This window comes from Procambarus clarkii, chromosome 50 (genome assembly GCF_040958095.1).
Source record: "Procambarus clarkii isolate CNS0578487 chromosome 50, FALCON_Pclarkii_2.0, whole genome shotgun sequence".
In the NCBI taxonomy this organism is placed as follows: domain Eukaryota; kingdom Metazoa; phylum Arthropoda; class Malacostraca; order Decapoda; family Cambaridae; genus Procambarus; species Procambarus clarkii.
The window spans coordinates 33,358,105-33,381,795 of NC_091199.1; the positions used below are offsets into that span (position 1 = coordinate 33,358,105).

The following is a 23,691-nucleotide window of genomic DNA, read 5'->3' on the forward strand; positions in this document are numbered from 1 at the left end:
TTTTTCTTTCTGTTTGCTATTGGTGGTGCTGTTGTTGTTACTGTTGCTGGTGCTGCTGTTAATACTATTGTTGGTGCTGCTGTTGTTGCTGGTACTGTTTTGTTACTGTTGCTGGTGCTGCTGTTGTTACTGTTGCTGGTGTTTCTGTTGTTACTGTTGTTGTTTCTGTGGTTGCTGCAGTTGTTACTGTTGCTGCGGCTGTTACTATTAGTGGTGCTGCTGTTGTTACTGTTACTGCTGTTGTTACTGTTGCTGCTGTTGTTACTGTTGCTGCTGTTGTTACTGTTGCTGCTGTTTTTACTGTTGCTGGAGCTCCTGTTGTTACTGTTGCAGGTGCTGCATTTGGTTCTGTTGTTGGTGCTGCTTTTGTTACTGTTGCTGCTATTGTTACTGTTGCTCTTTTTACTGTTGTTGCTGTTGTTGCTGTTGCTGCTGTTGTTACTGTTGCTGGTGATGCAGTTGGTTCTGTTACTGGTGCTGCTTTTGTTACTCATTCTAGTGCAGCTGTTGTTACTGTTGCTGCTGTTGTTACTGTTGCTGGTGTTGCTGTTGTTACTGTTGGTGATGCTGCTGTAGTTTTTGTTGTTGCTACTGTTGGTGGTTCTGTTGTTACTGTTTCTGTTGTTGTTACTGTTCGTCGTACTGCTGTTGTTACTGACACTGTTGTTGTTATTAATGCTGCTGTTGTTCCTGTTGGTGGTGCAATTGTTGTTCGTGCTGCTGCTGTTGTTACTGTTGCTTCTGCTGTTGTTACTGTCCCTGCTGTTGTTACTGTTGTTCGTGCTGCTGCTGTTGTTACTGTTGCTTCTGCTGTTGTTACTGTCCCTGCTGTTGTTACTGTTGCTGCTGGTGTTACTGTTGCTGGTGCTGGTGCTGTTGTTACTGTTGCTGCTGTGTTTACTGTTGCTGATGCTGCTGTTTTGATTGTAGTTGTTACTTCTGCTGTTGTTACTGTTCCTGCTGTTGTTACTATTGCTGGTTCATGCAGTTGGTGCTGTTGTTGGTGCTGTTGTTGGTACTTTTTCTGGTGCTACTGTTGTTACTCTTAAGGGGGCTGCTGTTGTTATGGTTGCTGGTGCAGCTGTTGTTACTGTTGGTGGCACTGCTGTTGTTTCTGTTGTTCGTGCTGATGTTATTGTTGCTACTGTTGTTATGGTTGCTGGTGCAGCTGTTGTTTCTGTTGTTGTTGGTGTTGTTGTTATTGTTGCTATTGTTGTTATTGTTGCTGGTCGTGTTACTGTTGATGGTGCTGCTGTTATTAATGTTGCTGCTGTAGTTACTGTTGTTATTGTTGCTGCTGTTAATACTGTTGCTGTTGTTTTTACTGTTGCTGTTGTTTTTACTGTTGTTGGTGTTGTTACTGTTGCTAGTGTTGCTGTTGTTAATATTGCTGGAGCTGCTGTTGTTACTGTTGCTGCTTTTGTTACTGTTGCTGCTGTTCTTACTGTTGGTACTGTTGTTACTGTTCGTGGAGCTGCTGTTGCTACAGTTGTTGGGACTGCTGTTTTTTATTACTGTTTCTCTCGTGCTGTTGTTACTGTTGCTTCTGTTGTTACTTCTGTGGTTCTGCTGTTGTTACTGTTTGTGGTGCTGCTGCTGATACTGTTTTGGTGCTGCTGTTATTACTGTTGCTGGTGCTGCAGCTGTTTGCTATTGGTGGTGCTGTTGTTGTTACTGTTGCTGGTGCTGCTGTTAATACTATTGTTGGTGCTGCTGTTGTTGCTGGTGCTGTTCTGTTACTGTTGCTGGTGCTGCTGTTGTTACTCTTTCTGGTGCTGCTATTGTTACTGTTGCTGGTGTTTCTGTTGTTACTGTTGTTGGTGCTGCTGTTGTTTCCTTTGTTGGTGCTGTTGTTACTTTTGCTGCTGTTGTTACTGTTAGTGGTGCTCCTGTTGTTACTGTTACTGCTGTTGTTACTGTTGCTACTGTTGGTGGTGCTGCTTTTGTTGCCGTTGTTGCTGTTGGTGGTGCTTCTTATGTTACTGTTGTTGGTGTAGCTGCTGCTGTTACTGTTGCTAGTGCTGCTGTTGCTGCTGTTATTACTGTTGTTGCTTTGTTACTGTTGCTGCTATTGTCACTGTTGATGTTGATACTGTTGCTGCTGTTGTTACTCTTGCTGCTTTTTTTACTGTTGCTGGAGCTCCTGTTTTTACTGTTGCTAGTGCTGCAGTTGGATCTGTTGTTGGTGCTGCTGTTGGTACTGTTGCTGCTATTTTTATTGTTGTTACTGACACTGTTGTTGCTATTGTTGCTGCTGTTGTTACTGTTGCTGTTGTTTTTACTATTGCTGCTGTTTTTACTGTTGCTGGATTTGTTACTGTTGCTAGTGTTGCTGTTGTTAATATTGCTAGTGCTGCTGTTGTTACTGTTGGTACTGTTGTTACTGTTCGTGGAGCTGTTGTTATTACGGTTGTTGGGACTGCTGTTTTTGTTACTGTTACTCTCGTGCTGTTGTTACTGTTGCTTCTGTTGTTATTGTTGCTGGTTTTGCTGTTGTTACTGTTTGTGGTGCTGCTGTTGATACTGTTTTGGTGCTACTGTTGTTACTGTTGCTGGTGCCGCTGCTGGTGTTACTGTTGCTGGTGCCGCTGCTGTTGTTTTTCTTTCTGTTTGCTATTGGTGGTGCTGTTGTTGTTACTGTTGCTGGTGCTGCTGTTGATACTATTGTTGGTGCTGCTGTTGTTGCTGGTGCTGTTTTGTTACTGTTGCTGGTGCTACTGTTGTTACTTTTTCTGGTCCTGCTGTTGTTACTGTTGCTGTTGTTTTTCTTTCTGTTTGCTATTGGTGGTGCTGTTGTTGTTGCTGTTGTTGTTACTGTTGCTGGTATTTCTGTTGTTTCTGTTGTTGGTGCAGTTGTTATTGTTGCTGCTGTTGTTACTGTTGGTGGTCCTGCTTTTGTTGCTGCTGCTGCTGTTGTTATTGTTCGTGGTGCTGCTTATGTTACTTTTGTTGGTGTTGCTGCTGTTGTTACTGTTGCTAGTGCTGCTGTTGATACTGTTGCTGGTGCTGCTGTGTTACTGTTGTTGCTTTGTTACTGTTGCTGCTATTGTTACTTTTGGTTCTGCTGCTGTGGTTACTGTTGTTGGTGCTTCTGCCGTTGTTTCTGTTGCTACAGCTGTAGTTACTGTTGCTGCTGCTGTTGTCACTGTTGCTGCTGTTGTTACTGTTACTGATGGTGATACTGTTGCTGCTGCAGCTGTTGTTTTTCTTGCTGGTGCTGCTACTGTTGTTGTTGTTGCTGGTACTGCTGTTATTACTGGTGATGCTGTTGTTACTGCTGCTGCTGTTGTTAATGCTGGAGGTGCTGCTGTTGTTATTGTTGCTGCTGTTGATATTGTTGCTGCTGTTGTTACTGTTCCTGCTCTTGTTATTGTTGATTCTGCTGTTACTGTTGTTGCTATTGTTAATGTTTCCGCTGTTGTTATTGTTGCTGATGTTGTACTGTTGCTGCTGTTGTTATTATTGCTGATGTAGTTATTATTGCTGCTGCTGTTACTGTTGCTGATGTTACTGTTACTGTTGTTACTATTACTGGTGCTACTGTTGTTACTGTTGCTGCTGTTCTTATTTTTGGTGTTGTTGTTTTTGTTGCTGCTGTTGTTACTGTTGCTGCTATTGTTACTGTTGATGTGTTGTTACTGTTGCTGGTGCTGCTGTTGTTACTGTTGCTGGTGCTGCTGTTGTTACTGTTCCTGGTACTGCTGTTGATACTGTTGCTGCTGTTGTTACTGTTGCTGCTGCTGTTTTTACTGTTATTGCTGCTGCTGTTGTTGTTACTGTTGCTGCTGCTGGTGTTACTTTTGCTACTGTTATTACTGTTTCTTTTGCTACTGTTGCTGATGTTGTTACTGTTACTGTTGTTGTTACTGTTGCTGGTGTTGTTACTTATGTTTGTGCTGCTCTTGTTACTGTTACTGGTGCTACTGTTGTTACTGTTGCTGCTGTTGTTGTTTTTGGTGCTGATGTTTTTGTTGCTGCTGTTGTTACTGTTGATGCTGTTGTTATTGTTGCTGGTGCTGCTGTTGTTACTGTTGCTGGTACTGATGTTGATACTGTTGCTGCTGTTGTTACTCACACCACCCTCCACCATCACCACCCACACCACCCCTCCACCACCACTATCCACACCACCCTCCACCATCACCACCCACACCACCCTCCACCATCACCACCCACACCACCCTCCACCATCACCACCCACACCACCCTCCACCATCACCACCCACACCACCCTCCACCATCACCACCCACACCACCCTCCACCACCACCACCCACACCACCCTCCACCATCACCACCCACACCAACCTCCACCATCACCACCCACACCACCCCTCCACCACCACCCTCCACCACCACCATCCACACCACCCCACCACCACCACCACCCACAACACCCTCCACCACCACCACCCACACCAACCTCCACCATCACCACCCACACCACCCCTCCACCACCAACCTCCACCATCGTCACCCACACCACCCCTCCACCACCACCATCCACACCACCCCTCCACCACCACCACCCACAACACCCTCCACCACTACCACCCACACCACCCCTCCACCACCACCACCCACACCACCCCTCCACCACCACCCTCCACCACCACCATCCACACCACCCCTCCACCACCACCACCCACAACACCCTACACCACCACCACTCACACCACCTTCCACCATCACCACCCACACCACCCTCCACCACCACCACCCACACCACCCTCCACCACCACCACCCACACCACCCTCCACCACCACCACTCACACCAACCTCCACCATCACCACCCACACCACCCCTCCACCACCACCACCCACACCACCCCTCCACCACCACCACCCACACCACCCCTCCACCATCACCACCAACACCACCCCTCCACCACCACCACCCACACCACCCTCCACCACCACCACCCACACCACCCCTCCACCACCACCCCCCACACCATCCCTCCACCACCACCACCCACACCACCCCTCCACCACCACCACCCACACCACCCTCCACCACCACCACCCACACCACCCTCCACCACCACCACTCACACCACCCCTCCACCACCACCACCCACACCATCCCTCCACCACCACCACCCACACCACCCCTCCACCACCACCACCCACACCACCCTCCACCACCACCACCCACACCACCCCTCCACCACCACCACCCACACCACCACCACCCACCACCACCCACACCACCCTCCACCACCACCACCCCTCCACCACCACCACCAACACCACCCCTCCACCACCACCACCCACACCACCCCTCCACCATCACCACCCACACCACCCTCCACCATCACCACCCACACCACCCCTCCACCACCACCACCACCCACACCACCCTCCACCATCACCACCCACACCACCCCTCCACCACCACCACCAACACCACCCCTCCACCACCACCACCCACACCACCCCTCCACCACCACCACCAACACCACTCCTCCACCATCACCACCCACACCACCCCTCCACCACCACCACCACCCACACCACCCTCCACCATCACCACCCACACCACCCCTCCACCACCACCACCAACACCAACCCTCCACCACCACCACCCACACCACCCCTCCACCACCACCACCAACACCACCCCTCCACCATCACCACCCACACCACCCCTCCACTACCACCACCCACACCACCCCTCCACCACCACCACCACCCACACCACCCCTCCACCACCACCACCCACACCACCCTCCACCACCACCACCCACACCACCCTCCACCACCACCACTCACACCACCCCTCCACCACCACCACCCACACCATCCCTCCACCACCACCACCCACACCACCCCTCCACCACCACCACCCACACCACCCTCCACCACCACCACCCACACCACCCCTCCACCACCACCACCCACACCACCACCACCCACCACCACCCACACCACCCTCCACCACCACCACCCCTCCACCACCACCACCAACACCACCCCTCCACCACCACCACCCACACCACCCCTCCACCATCACCACCCACACCACCCTCCACCATCACCACCCACACCACCCCTCCACCACCACCACCACCCACACCACCCTCCACCATCACCACCCACACCACCCCTCCACCACCACCACCAACACCACCCCTCCACCACCACCACCCACACCACCCCTCCACCACCACCACCAACACCACTCCTCCACCATCACCACCCACACCACCCCTCCACCACCACCACCACCCACACCACCCTCCACCATCACCACCCACACCACCCCTCCACCACCACCACCAACACCAACCCTCCACCACCACCACCCACACCACCCCTCCACCACCACCACCAACACCACCCCTCCACCATCACCACCCACACCACCCCTCCACTACCACCACCCACACCACCCCTCCACCACCACCACTACCCACACCACCCCTCCACCACCACCACCAACACCACCCCTCCACCACCACCATCCACACCACCCCTCCACCACCACCACCCACAACACCCTCCACCACTACCACCCACACCACCCCTCCACCACCACCACCCACACCACCCCTCCACCACCACCCTCCACCACCACCATCCACACCACCCCTCCACCACCACCACCCACAACACCCTACACCACCACCACTCACACCACCTTCCACCATCACCACCCACACCACCCTCCACCACCACCACCCACACCACCCTCCACCACCACCACCCACACCACCCTCCACCACCACCACTCACACCAACCTCCACCATCACCACCCACACCACCCCTCCACCACCACCACCCACACCACCCCTCCACCACCACCACCCACACCACCCCTCCACCACCACCACCAACACCACCCCTCCACCACCACCACCCACACCACCCTCCACCACCACCACCCACACCACCCCTCCACCACCACCCCCCACACCATCCCTCCACCACCACCACCCACACCACCCCTCCACCACCACCACCCACACCACCCTCCACCACCACCACCCACACCACCCTCCACCACCACCACTCACACCACCCCTCCACCACCACCACCCACACCATCCCTCCACCACCACCACCCACACCACCCCTCCACCACCACCACCCACACCACCCTCCACCACCACCACCCACACCACCCCTCCACCACCACCACCCACACCACCACCACCCACCACCACCCACACCACCCTCCACCACCACCACCCCTCCACCACCACCACCAACACCACCCCTCCACCACCACCACCCACACCACCCCTCCACCATCACCACCCACACCACCCTCCACCATCACCACCCACACCACCCCTCCACCACCACCACCACCCACACCACCCTCCACCATCACCACCCACACCACCCCTCCACCACCACCACCAACACCACCCCTCCACCACCACCACCCACACCACCCCTCCACCACCACCACCAACACCACTCCTCCACCATCACCACCCACACCACCCCTCCACCACCACCACCACCCACACCACCCTCCACCATCACCACCCACACCACCCCTCCACCACCACCACCAACACCAACCCTCCACCACCACCACCCACACCACCCCTCCACCACCACCACCAACACCACCCCTCCACCATCACCACCCACACCACCCCTCCACTACCACCACCCACACCACCCCTCCACCACCACCACCACCCACACCACCCCTCCACCACCACCACCCACACCACCCTCCACCACCACCACCCACACCACCCTCCACCACCACCACTCACACCACCCCTCCACCACCACCACCCACACCATCCCTCCACCACCACCACCCACACCACCCCTCCACCACCACCACCCACACCACCCTCCACCACCACCACCCACACCACCCCTCCACCACCACCACCCACACCACCACCACCCACCACCACCCACACCACCCTCCACCACCACCACCCCTCCACCACCACCACCAACACCACCCCTCCACCACCACCACCCACACCACCCCTCCACCATCACCACCCACACCACCCTCCACCATCACCACCCACACCACCCCTCCACCACCACCACCACCCACACCACCCTCCACCATCACCACCCACACCACCCCTCCACCACCACCACCAACACCACCCCTCCACCACCACCACCCACACCACCCCTCCACCACCACCACCAACACCACTCCTCCACCATCACCACCCACACCACCCCTCCACCACCACCACCACCCACACCACCCTCCACCATCACCACCCACACCACCCCTCCACCACCACCACCAACACCAACCCTCCACCACCACCACCCACACCACCCCTCCACCACCACCACCAACACCACCCCTCCACCATCACCACCCACACCACCCCTCCACTACCACCACCCACACCACCCCTCCACCACCACCACTACCCACACCACCCCTCCACCACCACCACCAACACCACCCCTCCACCACCACCACCAACACCACCCCTCCACCACCACCACCCACACCACCCCTCCACCACCACCACCCACACCACCCTCCACCACCACCACCCACACCACCCTCCACCACCACCACCCACACCACCCTCTATTACCACCACCCACACCAACCCTCCACCACCACCACCCACACCACCCCTCCACCATCACCACCCACACCACCCTCCACCACTATCACCCACACCACCCTCCACCACCACCACCCACACCACCCCTCCACCACCACCACCCACACCACCCTCTATTACCACCACCCACACCACCCCTCCACCACCACCACCCACACCACCCTCCACCACCACCACCCACACCAACCCTCCACCACCACCCTCCACCACCACCACCCACACCACCCTCCACCATCACCACCCACAGCACCACCCCACCATCACCACCCACACCACCCTCCACCACCACCACCTACACCACCCTCCACTACTATCACCCACACCACCCTCCACCACCACCACCCACACCACCACCCACACTACTCCTACCATCTCCTACCATGGACCAGGTACCAGCTGCTGGTGGACGGGTACCAGGAAGAGAGTACCATGGGGGACGTCCTTGTACGGCACTATAACCTCAGTGGGATGAAGTTCTCCACCCTGGACAGAGACAATGATCTCCGGTCATGTAAGTTTGGTCTTCACAGATGACGTCTTGGGGCGAGGATATTGTCTTTATTGTCCGCCATTAACAATATATTCCTGTAGGAACTATTGTTAACTTTCTCCTTTAAGGGACCATTTGTATAATATAATAAAGTTAATGTTATCACTTGATGATTATATTAGTGCACGACGGGGATAATGACCTTAACAAACACCTGAACCAGGAAGACCATTGTTTGTTCATCCTGGCTTGTGTGTGTGTTTGTATGTATATGTTATTGTTTGTTTGCCTGAGTGTGTGTGTGTTTATGTTATTGTTTGTGTGCCTGTGTGTGTGTTTGTGTATGTTATTGCTTGTGTGCCTGAGTGTGTGTGTGTTTATGTTATTCCTTGTGTGCCTGTGTGTGTGTTTGTGTATGTTATTGTTTGTGTGCCTGAGTGTGTGTGTGTGTTTGTGTATACGTGTATGTTATTGTTTGTGTGCCTGAGTGTGTGTGTGTTTGTGTATGTTATTGTTTGTGTGCCTGAGTGTGTGTGTGTGTTTGTGTATACGTGTATGTTATTGTTTGTGTGCCTGAGTGTGACTGTATGTTATTGTTTGTGTACCTGAGTGTGAGTGTATGTTATTGCTTGTGTGCCTGAGTGTGTGTTTGTGTATGTTATTGTTTGTGTGCCTGAGTGTGTGTATGTGTTTGTGTATACGTGTATGTTATTGTTTGTGTTCCTGAGTGTGAGTGTATGTTATTGTTTGTGTGCCTGAGTGTGTGTGTGTTTATGTTATTGTTTGTGTGCCTGAGTGTGTGTGTGTTTGTGTACCTGAGTGTGTGTGTGTTATTGTTTGTGTCTGAGTGTGTCAGAGTGATGGTGAGGGTCAGGGAGTGTGTGAGGGTCAGGGAGTGGGTGAAAGTCAGGGAGTGTGTGAGGGTCAGGGAGTGGGTGAAAGTCAGGGAGTGTGTGAGGGTCAGGGAGTGGGTGAGGGTCAGGGAGTTGTAAGGGTGAGGGAGTGGGTGAGGGTCAGGGAGTGTGTGAGGGTCAGGGAGTGGGTGAGAGTCAGGGAGTGTGTGAGGGTCAGGGAGTGTGTGAGGGTCAGGGAGTGGGTGAGGGTCAGGGAGTGGGTGAGGGTCAGGGAGTTGTGAGGGTCAGGGAGTTGTGAGGGTCAGGGAGTGGGTGAGGGTCAGGGAGTGTGTGAGGGTCAGGGAGTGGGTGAGGGTCAGGGAGTGTGTGAGGGTCAGGGAGTGTGTGAGGGTCAGGGAGTGTGTGAGGGTCAGGGAGTGTGTGAGGGTCAGGGAGTGGGTGAGGGTCAGGAAGTTGTGAGGGTCAGGGAGTTGTGAGGGTCAGGGAGTGGGTGAGGGTCAGGGAGTGTGTGAGGGTCAGGGAGTGGGTGAGGGTCAGGGAGTGTGTGAGGGTCAGGGAGTGTGTGAGGGTCGGGGAGTGTGTGAGGGTCAGGGAGTGTGTGAGGGGTGTAGTTGTGGGGTGTGGTTGTGTGGTGTGGTTGTGGGGTGTGGTTGTGGGTTGTAGTTGTGGGGTGTGGTTGTGGGGTGTGGTTGTGGGGTGTAGTTGTAGGGTGTGGTTGTGGGGTGTGGTTGTGGGGTGTGGTTGTGGGGTGTGGTTGTGGGGTGTGGTTGTAGGGTGTGGTTGTGGGGTGTGGTTGTGGGGTGTGGTTGTAGGGAATGGTTGTGGGTGTGTGGTTGTGGGGTGTGGTTGTGAGTGTGGCTGTGGGGTGTGGTTGTGGGGTGTGGTTGTGGGGTGAGGTTGTAGGGTGAGGGTGTGGTTGTGGGGTGTAGTTGTGGGGTGTTATTGTGAGGTGTAGTTGTGGGGCGTGGTTGTGAGGTGTGGTTGTGGGTTGTGGTTGTGGGGTGTGGTTGTGGGGTGTTATTGTGAGGTGTAGTTGTGGGGCGTGGTTGTGGGGTGTGGTTGTGGGTTGTGGTTGTGGGGTGTGGTTGTGGGGTGTGGTTGTGGGGTGTGGTTATGAGGTGTGGTTGTGGGGGTGTGGGTGTGGGGTGTGGTTGTAGGGTGTGGTGGTGGGGTGTGGTTGTGGGGTGTAGTTGTGGGGTGTGGTTGTGGGGGTGTGGTTGTGGGGTGTGATTGTGGGGTGTGGTTTTGGGGTGTGGTTGTGGGGTGTGGTTGTGGGTTGTACTCACCTAGTTGTGTTTTGCGTGGGGTTGAGCTCTGGCTCTTTGGTCCCGCCTCTCAACTGTCAATCAACTGGTGTACAGATTCCTGAGCCTATTGGGCTCTATCATATGTACATTTGAAACTGTGTATGTAGTCTGCATTCACCACAACGCTACTTAATGCATTCCATTTGTTAACTACCTTGACACTGAAAAAATTCTTTCTAACGTCTCTGTGGCTCACCTGGGTACAAAGTTTCCACCTTTGTTCCCTTGTTCGTGTTCCACCCGTCATTTTCCCTGAGAATTTTGTAGGTGGTTATCATGTCTCCCCTTACTCTTCTGTTTTCCAGGGTTGTGAGGTTCAGCTCCCTTAACCTTTCCTCATAACTCATTCCTCTTAGTTCCGGGACCAGTCTGGTGGCATACCTCTAAATCTTCTCTAACTTCGTCTTGTGTTTAACTAGGTATTGACTCCAGGCTGGAGCTGCATACTCCAGGATTGGTCTTACATAAGTGGTATACAGGGTCCTGAACGATTCCTTGCACAAATTTCTAAAGGCAGTTCTTATATTGGCCAGTCTAGCATATGCCGCTGATGATATATTTTTGATGTGGGCCTCTGAGGACAAGTTCGGTGTGATATCGACCCCCAGATCTTTCTCTCTATTTGACTCTTGTAGAATTTCACCTCTCAGATAGTACCATGTGTTCAGCCTTCTGCTCCCTTCGCCTAATTTCATTACTTTACACTTTCCTGAGTTGAACTTTAGCAGCCATTTTGTAGACCATTCCTCCACTTACTCCAGGTCGTCCTGTAGTCTCTGTCTATCTTCATCTGTTTTGATTCTTCTCATAAGTTTTGCGTCATCAGCAAACATTGAGAGGAATGAGTCTATACCCTCTGGAAGGTCGTTTACATATACTAGAAACAGGATGGGTACAAGTACAGAGCCCTGTGGAATCCTGCAGGTGATATCTCGCCACTCTGATGCCTCCGCCCTCACCGTTACTCGCTGTTGCCTATTGCTTAGATACTCCCTTATCCACTGGAGCCCCTTACCTTTTACTCCTGCCTGCTCCTTCAACTTTTTGCAACAGCCTTTTGTGAGGTACTGTGTCAAAGGCTTTCTGACAGTCCAAGAAAATGCAGTCTGTCCACCCTTCTCTTTCCTGCCTAATTTCTGTTGCTTGGTCATAGAATTCTATTAGGCTTGTGAGGCACGATTTACCATCTCTGAACCCATGCTGGTGGTGTGTTACAAAGCTGTTTCCCTGCAGATGCTCTACGAGCCTTTTCCTCAATCTTCTCCATCTCCTTGCATGGTATACAAGTTAGGGAAACTGGCCTGTAGTTCAGTGCCTCTTGCCTGTCAGTATTTTTGTAAATTGGGACTACATTAGCTCTCTTCCAGCTTTCCAGAAGGTCCCCCGTTTCCAGTGACCTGTTATACACCATAGAGAGTGGCACACTTAGTGCTTCTGCACCTTCTTTTAGAATCCACGGTGAGATTCTGTCAGGCCCAACAGCCTTTGACACATTCAGCTCCAACAGATTCCTTTTGACCTCATCACTGGAGAGGTAATTTTCCTGTAAGGTTGTTCGGTTTCCTCCTCATTTAGTGCAGGGACCTCTCCTTGTTCTATTGTGAAGACCTCCAGGAATCTCTTGTTGAGTTCTTTACACACCTCTTTGTCGTTCTCTGTGTATCTGTTCTCCCCTTTTCTCAGTTTCATCACTTGTTCCTTCACTGCTGTTTTCCTCCTGATGTGGCTGTGGAGCAGTTTTGGTTGGGTCTTAGCTTTACTCATGATGTCATTTTCGTACTGCCTCTCTGCTTCTCTCCTCACTCTGATCTACTCATTTCTGGCCCTCTGGTATCTCTCTCCCTGCTCTCTGGTGTTCTGTTGTTCCTGTAGTTTCGCCATGTTCTTTTACTCAATGGCTTTGCTGCCGCACATTCTTGGTTGAACCATGGAATCTTCTGTTGCTTTTCATTTTTCACTTTTTGGACCGGGATAAACCTGTCTGCAGCCTCCTGACACTTCTGAGTGACATAATCCATCATATCCTGTACAGTCTTTTCTCTGAGTTCTGTTTCCCATGGTATTCCCATTAGGAAGTTCCTCATCTCGTCATATTTTCCTCTTCGGTAATTTAGTCTTTTTCCTTCCAATCCCATCCTTGGATAGGTTATCCCTACGTCTACCAGATACTCAAATATCAATACACTGTGGTCACTCATTACTATGGGGGCTTCATATTTTACTTTCCTTATTTCTGAGTCATTTAAGGTGAAAATGATGTCGAGTCTAGCTGGTTCGTCATGTCCTCTCATTCTTGTTGGCCTCTTGACATGTTGGCTCAGAAAGTTCCTTGTGCTCACTTCCAAAAGTTTAGATCTCCATGTGTCTTCACCTCCATGTGGGTCCCCATTCTCCCAGTCTATCTTTCCATGGTTGAAATCGCCCATGATTAAGAGTCTGGATCCATTCCTGCAGGCAACTGAAGCTTGCCTCTCTATTATGTTAATGGTAGCCATGTTGTTTCTGTCGAACTCTTGTCTGGGTCTTCTGTCAATTAATGGAGGGTTGTAAATGACTGCCACTATTATCTTAGGTCCACCCATTGTCATAGTTCTTGTTATGTAATCTTTAAGTCCGTCACAGCCCGGAATTTCCATCTCTTCAAAGCTCCAGTCCTTCCTTATCAGCACAGCCACTCCTCCTCCTCCTCCTCCTCTCCCATCTCTCTCTTTCCTTGCTATATAAAAGTCCTTTGGAAACACAGCATTTGTTATGTATCCTGACAATTTTGTTTCTATGAGTCCTATTACATCTGGGTTTTCTTTCTGCCAGTTCACTTGCTTTGTTGGTAATCCCATCGATGTTTGAGTACATTACCTTGAAGCTCACTTTATGTCCATTTTCACCCACCCTCCTCACTAGAGCAGGAAGCTGTTCCATGGGCATTGCTGCTTGGGTAGGCTCATCCTTCTGTGGGGTAGTTACCAGGTGTTCTGAGGGAGATGGAGGTGGGGGGGGGAAAGGAGGGGAAGGGGGAGGATGGCTTAGAACTGGGGTGGGGGATGGAGGACTTAGTTCTTGTGTGGACCGGCTTGGGGCAGGAGGAAGACCAGGGGGTGGGAGGGAAGGGGGGTACTCGGGGTAGGGAGGGAGGATAGAATTGGTTGGATTGGTGGAACTCCCCACCTATAAGGTGGTGAGTTGGGATGTTGCAGTCCCCTCTGGGGTTCCCGAGGTGCTGGGTTGGGGTTCCACACTCCCCACTGGGATTGTTGGGTTGGGGGTTGAGGTTCCCTGGCTCCCTTCTTTCTGCCTGCGCCTTTTCCTTGCATCTGCTGCCTGTATTATCTCTGTCCTAGTCATGTCCCTCTGAAGGAATACCTGTCTGTAATTCGTTACATATTTCAGTTTGCTCTTTTTTGCTAGTATGTCCTCATTGATGCACTCGTTTTTTAGCACTACCTTGATCAACCGGTCTTTGTCTTTGTTGTACTGGCCAATCCGGAAAAAAATTCTATTTCTGTTTCAGCCCCTTGAAGCCCTATCTCCTTTAGTATCCTTGCCACTGCAGCTTTGTCCTTACACCTTCATTCTTCCCTTGTGCAACCCTCTTGTTCGTTAACACCTATCACTACTACAGCTCTTTTCCTTTCCAATTGAGGCCACCTTTGCTGAAATGCTGAAGAGCCCAGGAGCGATGGCCAATGTCAAGGAAGTTGTCATGAAAACAGTAACCTCACAGGAGGCAGCTAGATGCACGAGCCTGGGATCGAGCCTGGGATATCAGCTCGTGCATCTAGCTGCCTCCTGTGAGGTTACTGCTTTCATTACAGCTTCCTTGACTGTGGCCATCGCTCCTGGGCTCTTCAGCATTTCAGCAAAGGTGGCACCCATTGTAGGGGTCCCTGCCATTGCTGCATCGCCTGGTACCTGGGGGTTGGTCCCCTGAGCCACAGTCTGAGGAGATCCTGTTTTTAGGTTTGCTATCTCCTCTTGCGCTGTCTTTAGTTCATTCTGAAGTTTATTTATGAGTCCTCTCATGTCTTTCAGTTCCTCGGTGATTTCCCTCCATGCGCGAACAGTCATCTCCATGTATGACTCGTCCTGTTCCTCTCCTCCACCTGTGTTCTGTTTTCTTACCATCCTGCTTGATCCCTTTTCATTTCCATAGCGTTTGTTAGTCTACACTAACCCAAGTGTGTGTGTGTGCGTGTGTGTGTGTGTGTGTGTGTGCGTGTGTGTGTGTGTGTGTGTGTGTGTACTCATCTAGTTACTCACCTAGTTGTGTTTGCGAGGGTTGAGCTCTGGCTCTTTGGTCCCGCCTTTCAACCGTCAATCAACAGGTGTACAGATTCCTGAGCCTATCGGGCTTTATCATATCTACACTTGAAACTGTGTATGGAGTCAGCCTCCACCACATCACTTCCTAATGCATTCCATTTGTCAACCACTCTAACATAAAAAAGTTCTTTATAATATCTCTGTGGCTCATTTGGACACTCAGTTTCCACCTGTGTCCCCTTGTGCATGTTCCCCTTGTGTTAAATAGACTGTCTTTATCTACCCTATCAATTCCCTTCAGAATCTTGAATGTGGTGATCATGTCCCCCCTAACTCTTCTGTCTTCCAGCGAAGTGAGATTCAATTCCCGTAGTCTCTCCTCGTAGCTCATACCTCTCAGCTCGGGTACTAGTCTGGTGGCAAACCTTTGAACCTTTTCCAGTTTAGTCTTATCCTTGACTAAATAGTCTTATATGGACTCCATGCTGGGGCTGCATACTCCAGGATTGGCCTGACATATGTGGTATACAAAGTTCTGAATGATTCTTTACACAAGTTTCTGAATGCCGTTCGTATGTTGGCCAGCCTGGCATATGCCGCTGATGTTATCCGCTTGATATGTGCTGCAGGAGACAGGTCTGGCGTGATATCAACCCCCAAGTCTTTTTCCTTCTCTGACTCCTGAAGAATTTCCTCTCCCAGATGATACCTTGTATCTGGCCTCCTGCTCCCTACACCTATCTTCATTACATTACATTTGATTGGGTTAAACTCTAACAACCATTTGTTCGACCATTCCTTCAGCTTGTCTAGGTCTTCTTGAAGCCTCAAACAGTCCTCTTTTGTTTTAATCCTTCTCATAATTTTAGCATCGTCTGCAAACATTCAGAGAAATGAATCGATACCCTCTGGGAGATCATTTACATATATCAGAAACAAGATAGGACCGAGTACAGAGCCCTGTGGGACTCCACTGGTGACTTCACGCCAATCGGAGGTCTCACCCCTCACCGTAACTCTCTGCTTCCTATTGCTTAGATACTCCCTTATCCACTGGAGCACCTTACCAGCTACACCTGCCTGTCTCTCCAGCTTATGTACCAGCCTCTTATGCGGTACTGTGTCAAAGGCTTTCCGACAATCCAAGAAAATGCAGTCCGCCCAGCCCTCTCTTTCTTGCTTAATCTTTGTCACCTGATCGTAGAATTCTATCAAGCCTGTAAGGCAAGATTTACCCTCCCTGAACCCATGTTGGCGATTTGTCACGAAGTCCCTTCTCTCCAGATGTGTTACCAGGTTTTTTCTCACGATCTTCTCCATCACCTTGCATGGTATACAAGTCAAGGACACTGGCCTGTAGTTCAGTGCCTCTTGCCTGTCGCCTTTTTTTGTATATTGGGACCACTTTCGCCGTCTTCCATATTTCTGGTGTGTGTGTGTGTGTGTTTACTAGTTGTGTTTTTGCGGGGGTTGAGCTTTGCTCTTTCGGCCCGCCTCTCAACTGTCAATCAACTGTGTACTAACTACTTTTTTTTTTTTTTTTTTTTCCACACCACACACACACACCCCAGAAGCAGCCCGTGACAGCTGACTAACTCCCAGGTACCTATTTACTGCTAGGTAACAGGGGCACTTATGGTGAAAGAAACTTTGCCCATTTGTTTCTGCCTCGTGCGGGAATCGAACCCGTGCCATAGAATTACGAGTCCTGCGCGCTATCCACCAGGCTACGAGGCCCCCATGTGTGTGTGTGTGTGTGTGTGTGTGTGTGTGTGTGTGTGTGTGTGTGTGTGTGTGTACTCACCTAGCTATACTCACCTAGTTGTGTTTGCAGGGGTTGAGCTCTGGCTCTTTGGTCCCGCCTCTCAACCGTCAATCAACAGGTGTACAGATTCCTGAGTCTATCGGGCTCTATCATATCTACACTTGAAACTGTGTATGAAGTCAGCCTCCACCACATCACTTCCTAATGCATTCCATTTGTCAACCACTCTGATACTAAAAATGTTATTTCTAATATCTCTGTGGCTCATTTGGGCACTCAGTTTCCAACTGTGTCCCCTTGTGCGTGTACCCCTTGTGTTAAATAGCCTGTCTTTATCTACCCTATCAATTCCCTTCAGAATCTTGAATGTGGTGATTATGTTCCCCCCCTAAATCTTCTGTCTTCCAGCAAAGTGAGGTTTAATTCCCGTAGTCTCTCCTCTTGGCTCATACCTCTCAGCTCGGGTACTAGTCTGGTGGCAAACCTTTGAACCTTTTCCAGTTTAGTCTTATCCTTCACTACATATGGACTCCATGCTGGGGCTGCATACTCCAGGATTGGCCTGACATATGCGGTATACAAAGTTCTGAATGATTCTTTACACAAGTTTCTGAATGCCGTTTGTATGTTGGCCAGCCTGTCATATGCCACTGATGTTATCCTCTTGATATGGGCTGCAGGAGACAGGTCTGGCGTGATATCAACCCCCAAAGTCTTTTTCTTTCTCTGACTCCTGAAGAATTTCCACTCCCAGATGATACCTTGCATCTGGCCTCCTGCTCCCTATACCTATCTCTAATACATTACATTTGGTTGGGCTAAACTCTAACAACCATGTGTTCGACCTTTCCTTCAGATTGTCTAGGTCTTCTTGAAGCCTCAAATAGTCCTCTTCTGTCTTAATCCTTCTCATAATTTTGGCATCGTCCGCAAACATTGAGAGAAATGAATCTATACCCTCCGGGAGATCATTTACATATATCAGAAATAAAATAGGACCAAGTACAGAGCCCTGTGGGACTCCACTGGTGACTTCACGCCAATCGGAGGTCTCACCCCCTCACCGTAACTCTCTGCTTCCCATTGCTTAGGTACTCCCTTATCCACTGGAGCACCTTACCAGCTACACCTGCCTGTCTCTCCAGCTTATTTACCAGCCTCTTATGCGGAACTGTGTCAAAAGCTTTCCGACAATCCAAGAAAATGCATTCTGCCCAGCCCGCTCTTTCTTGCTTAATCTTTGTCACCTGGTCGTAGAATTCTATTAAGCCTGTCAAGCAAGATTTACCCTCCCTGAACCCATGTTGGCGATTTGTCACGAAGTCCCTTCTCTCCAGATGTGATACCAGGTATTTTCTAACGATCTTCTCCATCACCTTGCATGGTATACAAGTCAAGGACACTGGCCTGTAGTTCAGTGCCTCTTGCCTGTCGCCCTTTTTTGTATATTGGGACCACATTCGCCGTCTTCCATATTTCTGGTATTTCTCCCGTTTCCAGTGACCTACTATATACTATGGAGAGTGGCAAGCAAAGTGCCTCTGCACACACTTTCAATACCCATGGTAAGATCCCGTCTGGACCCACAGCCTTTCTAACATCCAGATCCAGCAGGTGTCTCTTGACCTCCTCTCTCGTAATTTTGAACTCTTCCAAGGCAGCCTGGTTTACTTCCCTTTCTCCTAGCACAGTGATCTCACCTTGTTCTGTTGTGAAGACCTCCTGGAAGCTCTTGTTGAGTTCTTCACACACTTCTTTGTCATTCTCTGTATACCTGTTCTCGCCTGTTCTAAGTTTCACGACCTGTTCTTTCACTGTTGTTTTCCTTCTGAAGTGACTGTGGAGTAGCTTTGGATCGGTCTTGGCTTTGTTTGCTATATCATTTTCATACCTTTTCTCTGCTTCTCTTCTCACCCTGATATACTCATTCCTGGTTCTCTGGTATCTCTCTCTGCTTTCTGGTGTTCTGTTATTCCGAAAGTTCCTCCACGCCCTTTTGTTCAGTTTCTTTGCTTCCAAACATGCCCTATTACACCATGGATTCTTCTTTTGCTTCTCGGATTTTTCCTTTTGGGCCGGGATATATCTGCTTACTACCTCTTGACACTTTTGGGTGACCTAATCCATCATATCTTGTACAGACTTAGCTCTGAGGTCTGTGTCACAAGGTATTTCCCTTAGGAAGCTTCTTATCTCCTCATAATTTCCCTTTCGGTATGCCAGCCTTTTGTTTCCTAGTTCTTTTTGGGGGGAGATAATTCCTAGTTCTACCAGGTACTCAAAGTTCAATACACTGTGATCACTCATTCCTAAGGGTGCTTCCATCTTGACTATATCCCACTCATTTAGGGTATATATCAAATCAAGCATTGCTGGTTCATCTTCTCCTCTCATTCTTGTTGGTTCCTTGATGTGCTGGCTTAGAAAGTTTCTTGTTGCCACGTCCAGCAGCTTAGCTCTCCATGTTTCTGGTCCTCCATGCGGGTCTCTGTTCTCCCATTCTATCTTCCCATGGTTGAAGTCTCCCATCACTAGTAGTCGTGATTCATTCCTGCTAGCAACAGAAGGTTCTCTCTATTATATTAATGGTGGCCATGTTGTTTCTATCATATTCCAGTCTGGGTCTTCTGTCATTTGGTGGTGGATTATATATAACTACGACTATAATTTTTTGCCCTCCAGTTGTTATTGTACCTGTTATGTAGTCACTGCAACCTTCACATTCCTGAACAACCATCTCCTCAAAATCCCAGCCTTTTCTTACCAGCAGGGCTACACCACCACCACCTCTTTCTTCTCTCTCTTTCCTCATAACATAATAGTCCTGTGGGAACGCTGCATTTGTTATGGTTTTCGTTAGCTTTGTTTCTGTGAGAGGTATTATGTCCGGGTTTTCCTCTAGTACCCATTCCCCATGTTCATTTGTTTAATTTGTAATTCCATCTATGTTAGAGTACATTGCCTTGAGGCTCACTTTCTTCTGTCCCTTCTTAGATCTTCTCCTTGGTGAGTGTTCTGCTGTTGGGGAAAGCTGTTCCATGGGTGTTAGGATTTGTGAGGTGGATAACAGGGTTGCAGAGGATACTGGGATGAGGGGTGTTAAGTCAAGTGAAGGGGGAGGGACAGGGAGGATATGGGGTGAAAGGGGATGGAGGACAGGAAGGAAAGGGGGGACTCAGCAGGAGGAGGGGAGGGGTAGAAAGGTAGGGATTGGGTGTGAGGGGAGGGAGATTTGGCTGGGTATTTGAGTGGGGGCAGGGAGGGTTTGGGGTAGGGGGTTTTCTATGCAGAGGTGGGTGGTGGGGTTGCCCTCCCCGCTTGTGTTACTGGGTAGCTGGTTGTGGGTTTCCCCCCTCGCATCTGGGGGGTGATGTGTTGGGAGCTGTGATTTCCTAGTTTTCCCCTCTCACCCGGCGCTTCTTCCTTGCTTCTGCCGCCATGGCCCTCTCCTCCCTCGTCATGTCCCTCTGGAGGAATACTTTCTTGAATTCTCTCACATGTTGCAGGTAGCTTTTCTTTGTTAGAATCACCTCCTTTGTGTTCTCGTTTGCAAACACTCTCTTTAACACACGGTCTCTGTCTTTTTATTTCCGGGCTCAAAATGGACTCTATTAATTTTTCGGTCTTTATTGGAGTTTGACAATATTTTACTTTCCTACATAAGAACTTTTAAGAATGCAGGATTAAGTAAAACTGTGAAATATTTCGGTTTCAAAGTGGACTCTGACTATTTTTTCGGTCTTTAAAGTAGTCTGTTAAAATTGGGTCTTCTATGGACTCTGCCTAATTTTCGGTAATGAACTGGACTCTGAATATTTTTGGGCACAAACTAGACTCTGACTAATTTTGCTCACAAAGTGGACTCTGAATATTTTAGGGCACAAACTGGACTCTGAATATTTTAGGGCACAAACTGGACTCTGACGAATTTCTGACTACAACTGGCCTCTGTTCAATTTCGGTCTTTACAGGTGAAACAGCTGTAAATGGTTATAAAACTCAAAATCACGACTAAGATGTCTGTTTTCCTTAACAAAACATCTAAGACAATATTCTCTGAAAATAGTCTTTTTACAAAATTTGATCATAAACATATAAATAAACTTCTACGAGTATTTGAAACTGAAATATTTTCTAAAAACTCAACTCTGAAAAATTTGAATTTTCCCCATAGGAACTGATTACAAACTTCTATGAAATTATTTCTCCTATAAGATCTCTTAACAAACTTCTATGAACATATTCTCAGAAAATGGTCTTTGAAAAATCCGTGGTTTTGAAAACAGGCAAGAATTGTCCATAGAGTTTGCCTGGAACACCTGATGCTCTAAACGCGAAGTTTTAAACTGGAGAACCGACACTCCACACACAAATTTTCTCAAAAAAAAAATTGTGTGTGGGGTGTCATCCCTATTACTGTGGTTGTGGGGTGTTGTTGTATAGTGTTGTTGTGGGGTGTTGTTGTGGGGGTGAGGTTGTGGGGTGTGGTTGTGGGGTGTGGTTGTGGCATGTGGTTGTATAGTGTGGTTGTGGGGTGTGGTTGTGGGGAGTGGTTGTGGGGTGTGGTTGTGGGGAGTGGTTGTGGGGTGTGGTTGAGGGGTGTGGTTGTGGGGAGTGGTTGTTGGGTGTGGTTGAGGGGTGTGGTTGTGGGGTGTGGTTGTGGGCTGTGGTTGTAGGGTGTGGTTGTGGAATGTGCCTGTAGGGTGTGGTTGTGGGGAGTGGTTGTGGGGTGTGGTTGCAGGGTGTGATTGTGGGATGTGGTTCAAAAGTGTGGTTGTGGGGTGTGGTTAGTAGTAGGGATGACACCGTGAAGGGGATTTTTTTTAGAAAAAAAAATCCCGATTAAGGTGTTGGTTTTCCAGTTAATTTTAAAATCGGGTTTGAGTCACAGGGTTTCCAGGTAAACTCTACGGACAAATTTTGCCTGCTTTCAAAATTGCACATTTTTTCAAAGAGCATATTCTGAGAATTTGTTCAGAGAAGTTTTGTTAAGAGTTCTTATGAGAAAATAATTTCAGAGATCTTAGAACTTTGTTTAGGATTTCTTATGAAAAAAATAATTTCAGAGATCTTAGAAGTATGTTAAGAGTTCATATGAGGAAAATATGTTCATAGAGGTTTGTTAAGAGATCTTAGAGGAGAAATAATTTCAGAGTCCACTTTGTGAGCAAAATTCGTCAGTGTCCAGTAAAGACAGAAAATTATTCAGAGTCCATTTTCAGACCACAGTTTATGCCTGAAAATAATCAGAGTCCAGTTTTATCCTGAAAGTAAACAGAGTCTAGTTTTAGCCTGAAAAAATAACAGTCCAGTTTGTGACCGAAAATATTCAGAGTCCAGTAATGAGCGAAAATTAGGCAGAGTCCAGTTTATTCCGAAAATTATTCAGAGTCCACTTTGGGATCGAAATTCGTCACAGTCCAGTAAAGACCAAATTCGTCAGAGTCCTCATTTATCGCTACTAATAGCCCAATTTTAGCCGAATTTTAAACAATCATACTTCAACCGAAGTAAATCAACTTGAGTCAGTAAGCAAGCTCCGGCACCTATTCCCGCCTTAAACCCCTCTCAAAACAGCTTTTCTAACAGTCCAATCCCCCTTAAATTTTAAACAATCATATTTCAGATGAAGTAAATAAGATCTGTACAATTACCGAGCTCTAGCTTCTGTCCTCAGCCTTTCTTCTCTCTTGTATCTTCGTTAATACCTAATTAATTTCCTTAAAACTTATACCCTTTGTATTTCATACACAGTAAATAAGATCAAGTCAGTTACTAAGCTCCAGCTCTTGTCCACAGCATAAGTTTATCCCCTTAACTTTTTTACTATCAGCCCAATTTCCCTAAAATTTATACCCGCTGTATTTCAAACGTCGTACAATACTACAATTTAGTTACCAAGCTCCAGCTCTAGTTCCCCATCTTACTTCTCTCTCGTATCTTCGTTAATAACCCATCAATTTTCCTGAAATTTAAACCCGTCATACTTCTTTCTAAGTAAATAAAGAAAAATAGTGTTACCGAACTCTAGCTCTTGTCCTGTGTCCAACTTCACTCCTGTAAATTCACTATTATCAGTCCAAATCCCCAGAGATTTAAACCCCGCAACTACATTTCCAGACCCCCCCCCCTATAAATAAATCAAGACATTAACTGAGTTTCAGCTCATGTCATCCACTTTAGTTCAATGTTCATCAAAATTAATTCAGATCAAGTCCCTCTCCAGTCTATCAAAAGTAAACATCATGGCCTTTAATACCCTTTTTGTACTCAGCTATGTAAATAATCACCAACGTGCTAATATTCACACAGTCACATATCACCTTACTAGCATTACCCCTTGTTTACCCAAGTAGGTAATAATCACACGGTCAGAAATCACACCTTGCCTTTTCCCTCCCATACCTTTCCATCTTTACCTCCCCCATA

The 23,691-nt window shown here is 49.2% G+C and overlaps 1 protein-coding gene across 1 annotated transcript in view; it reads left to right on the plus strand.

The window, feature by feature from the left end:
- Window positions 1–23,691, plus strand: part of LOC138351629 (angiopoietin-4-like) — a 348,372-nt gene that overhangs the window by 214,932 nt on the left and 109,749 nt on the right. Inside the window, exon 8 of the mRNA XM_069303630.1 lies at window positions 8,976–9,097. Coding sequence (XP_069159731.1) covers window positions 8,976–9,097 — 122 coding nt within the window. The remainder of the gene's footprint in view (window positions 1–8,975; window positions 9,098–23,691) is intronic.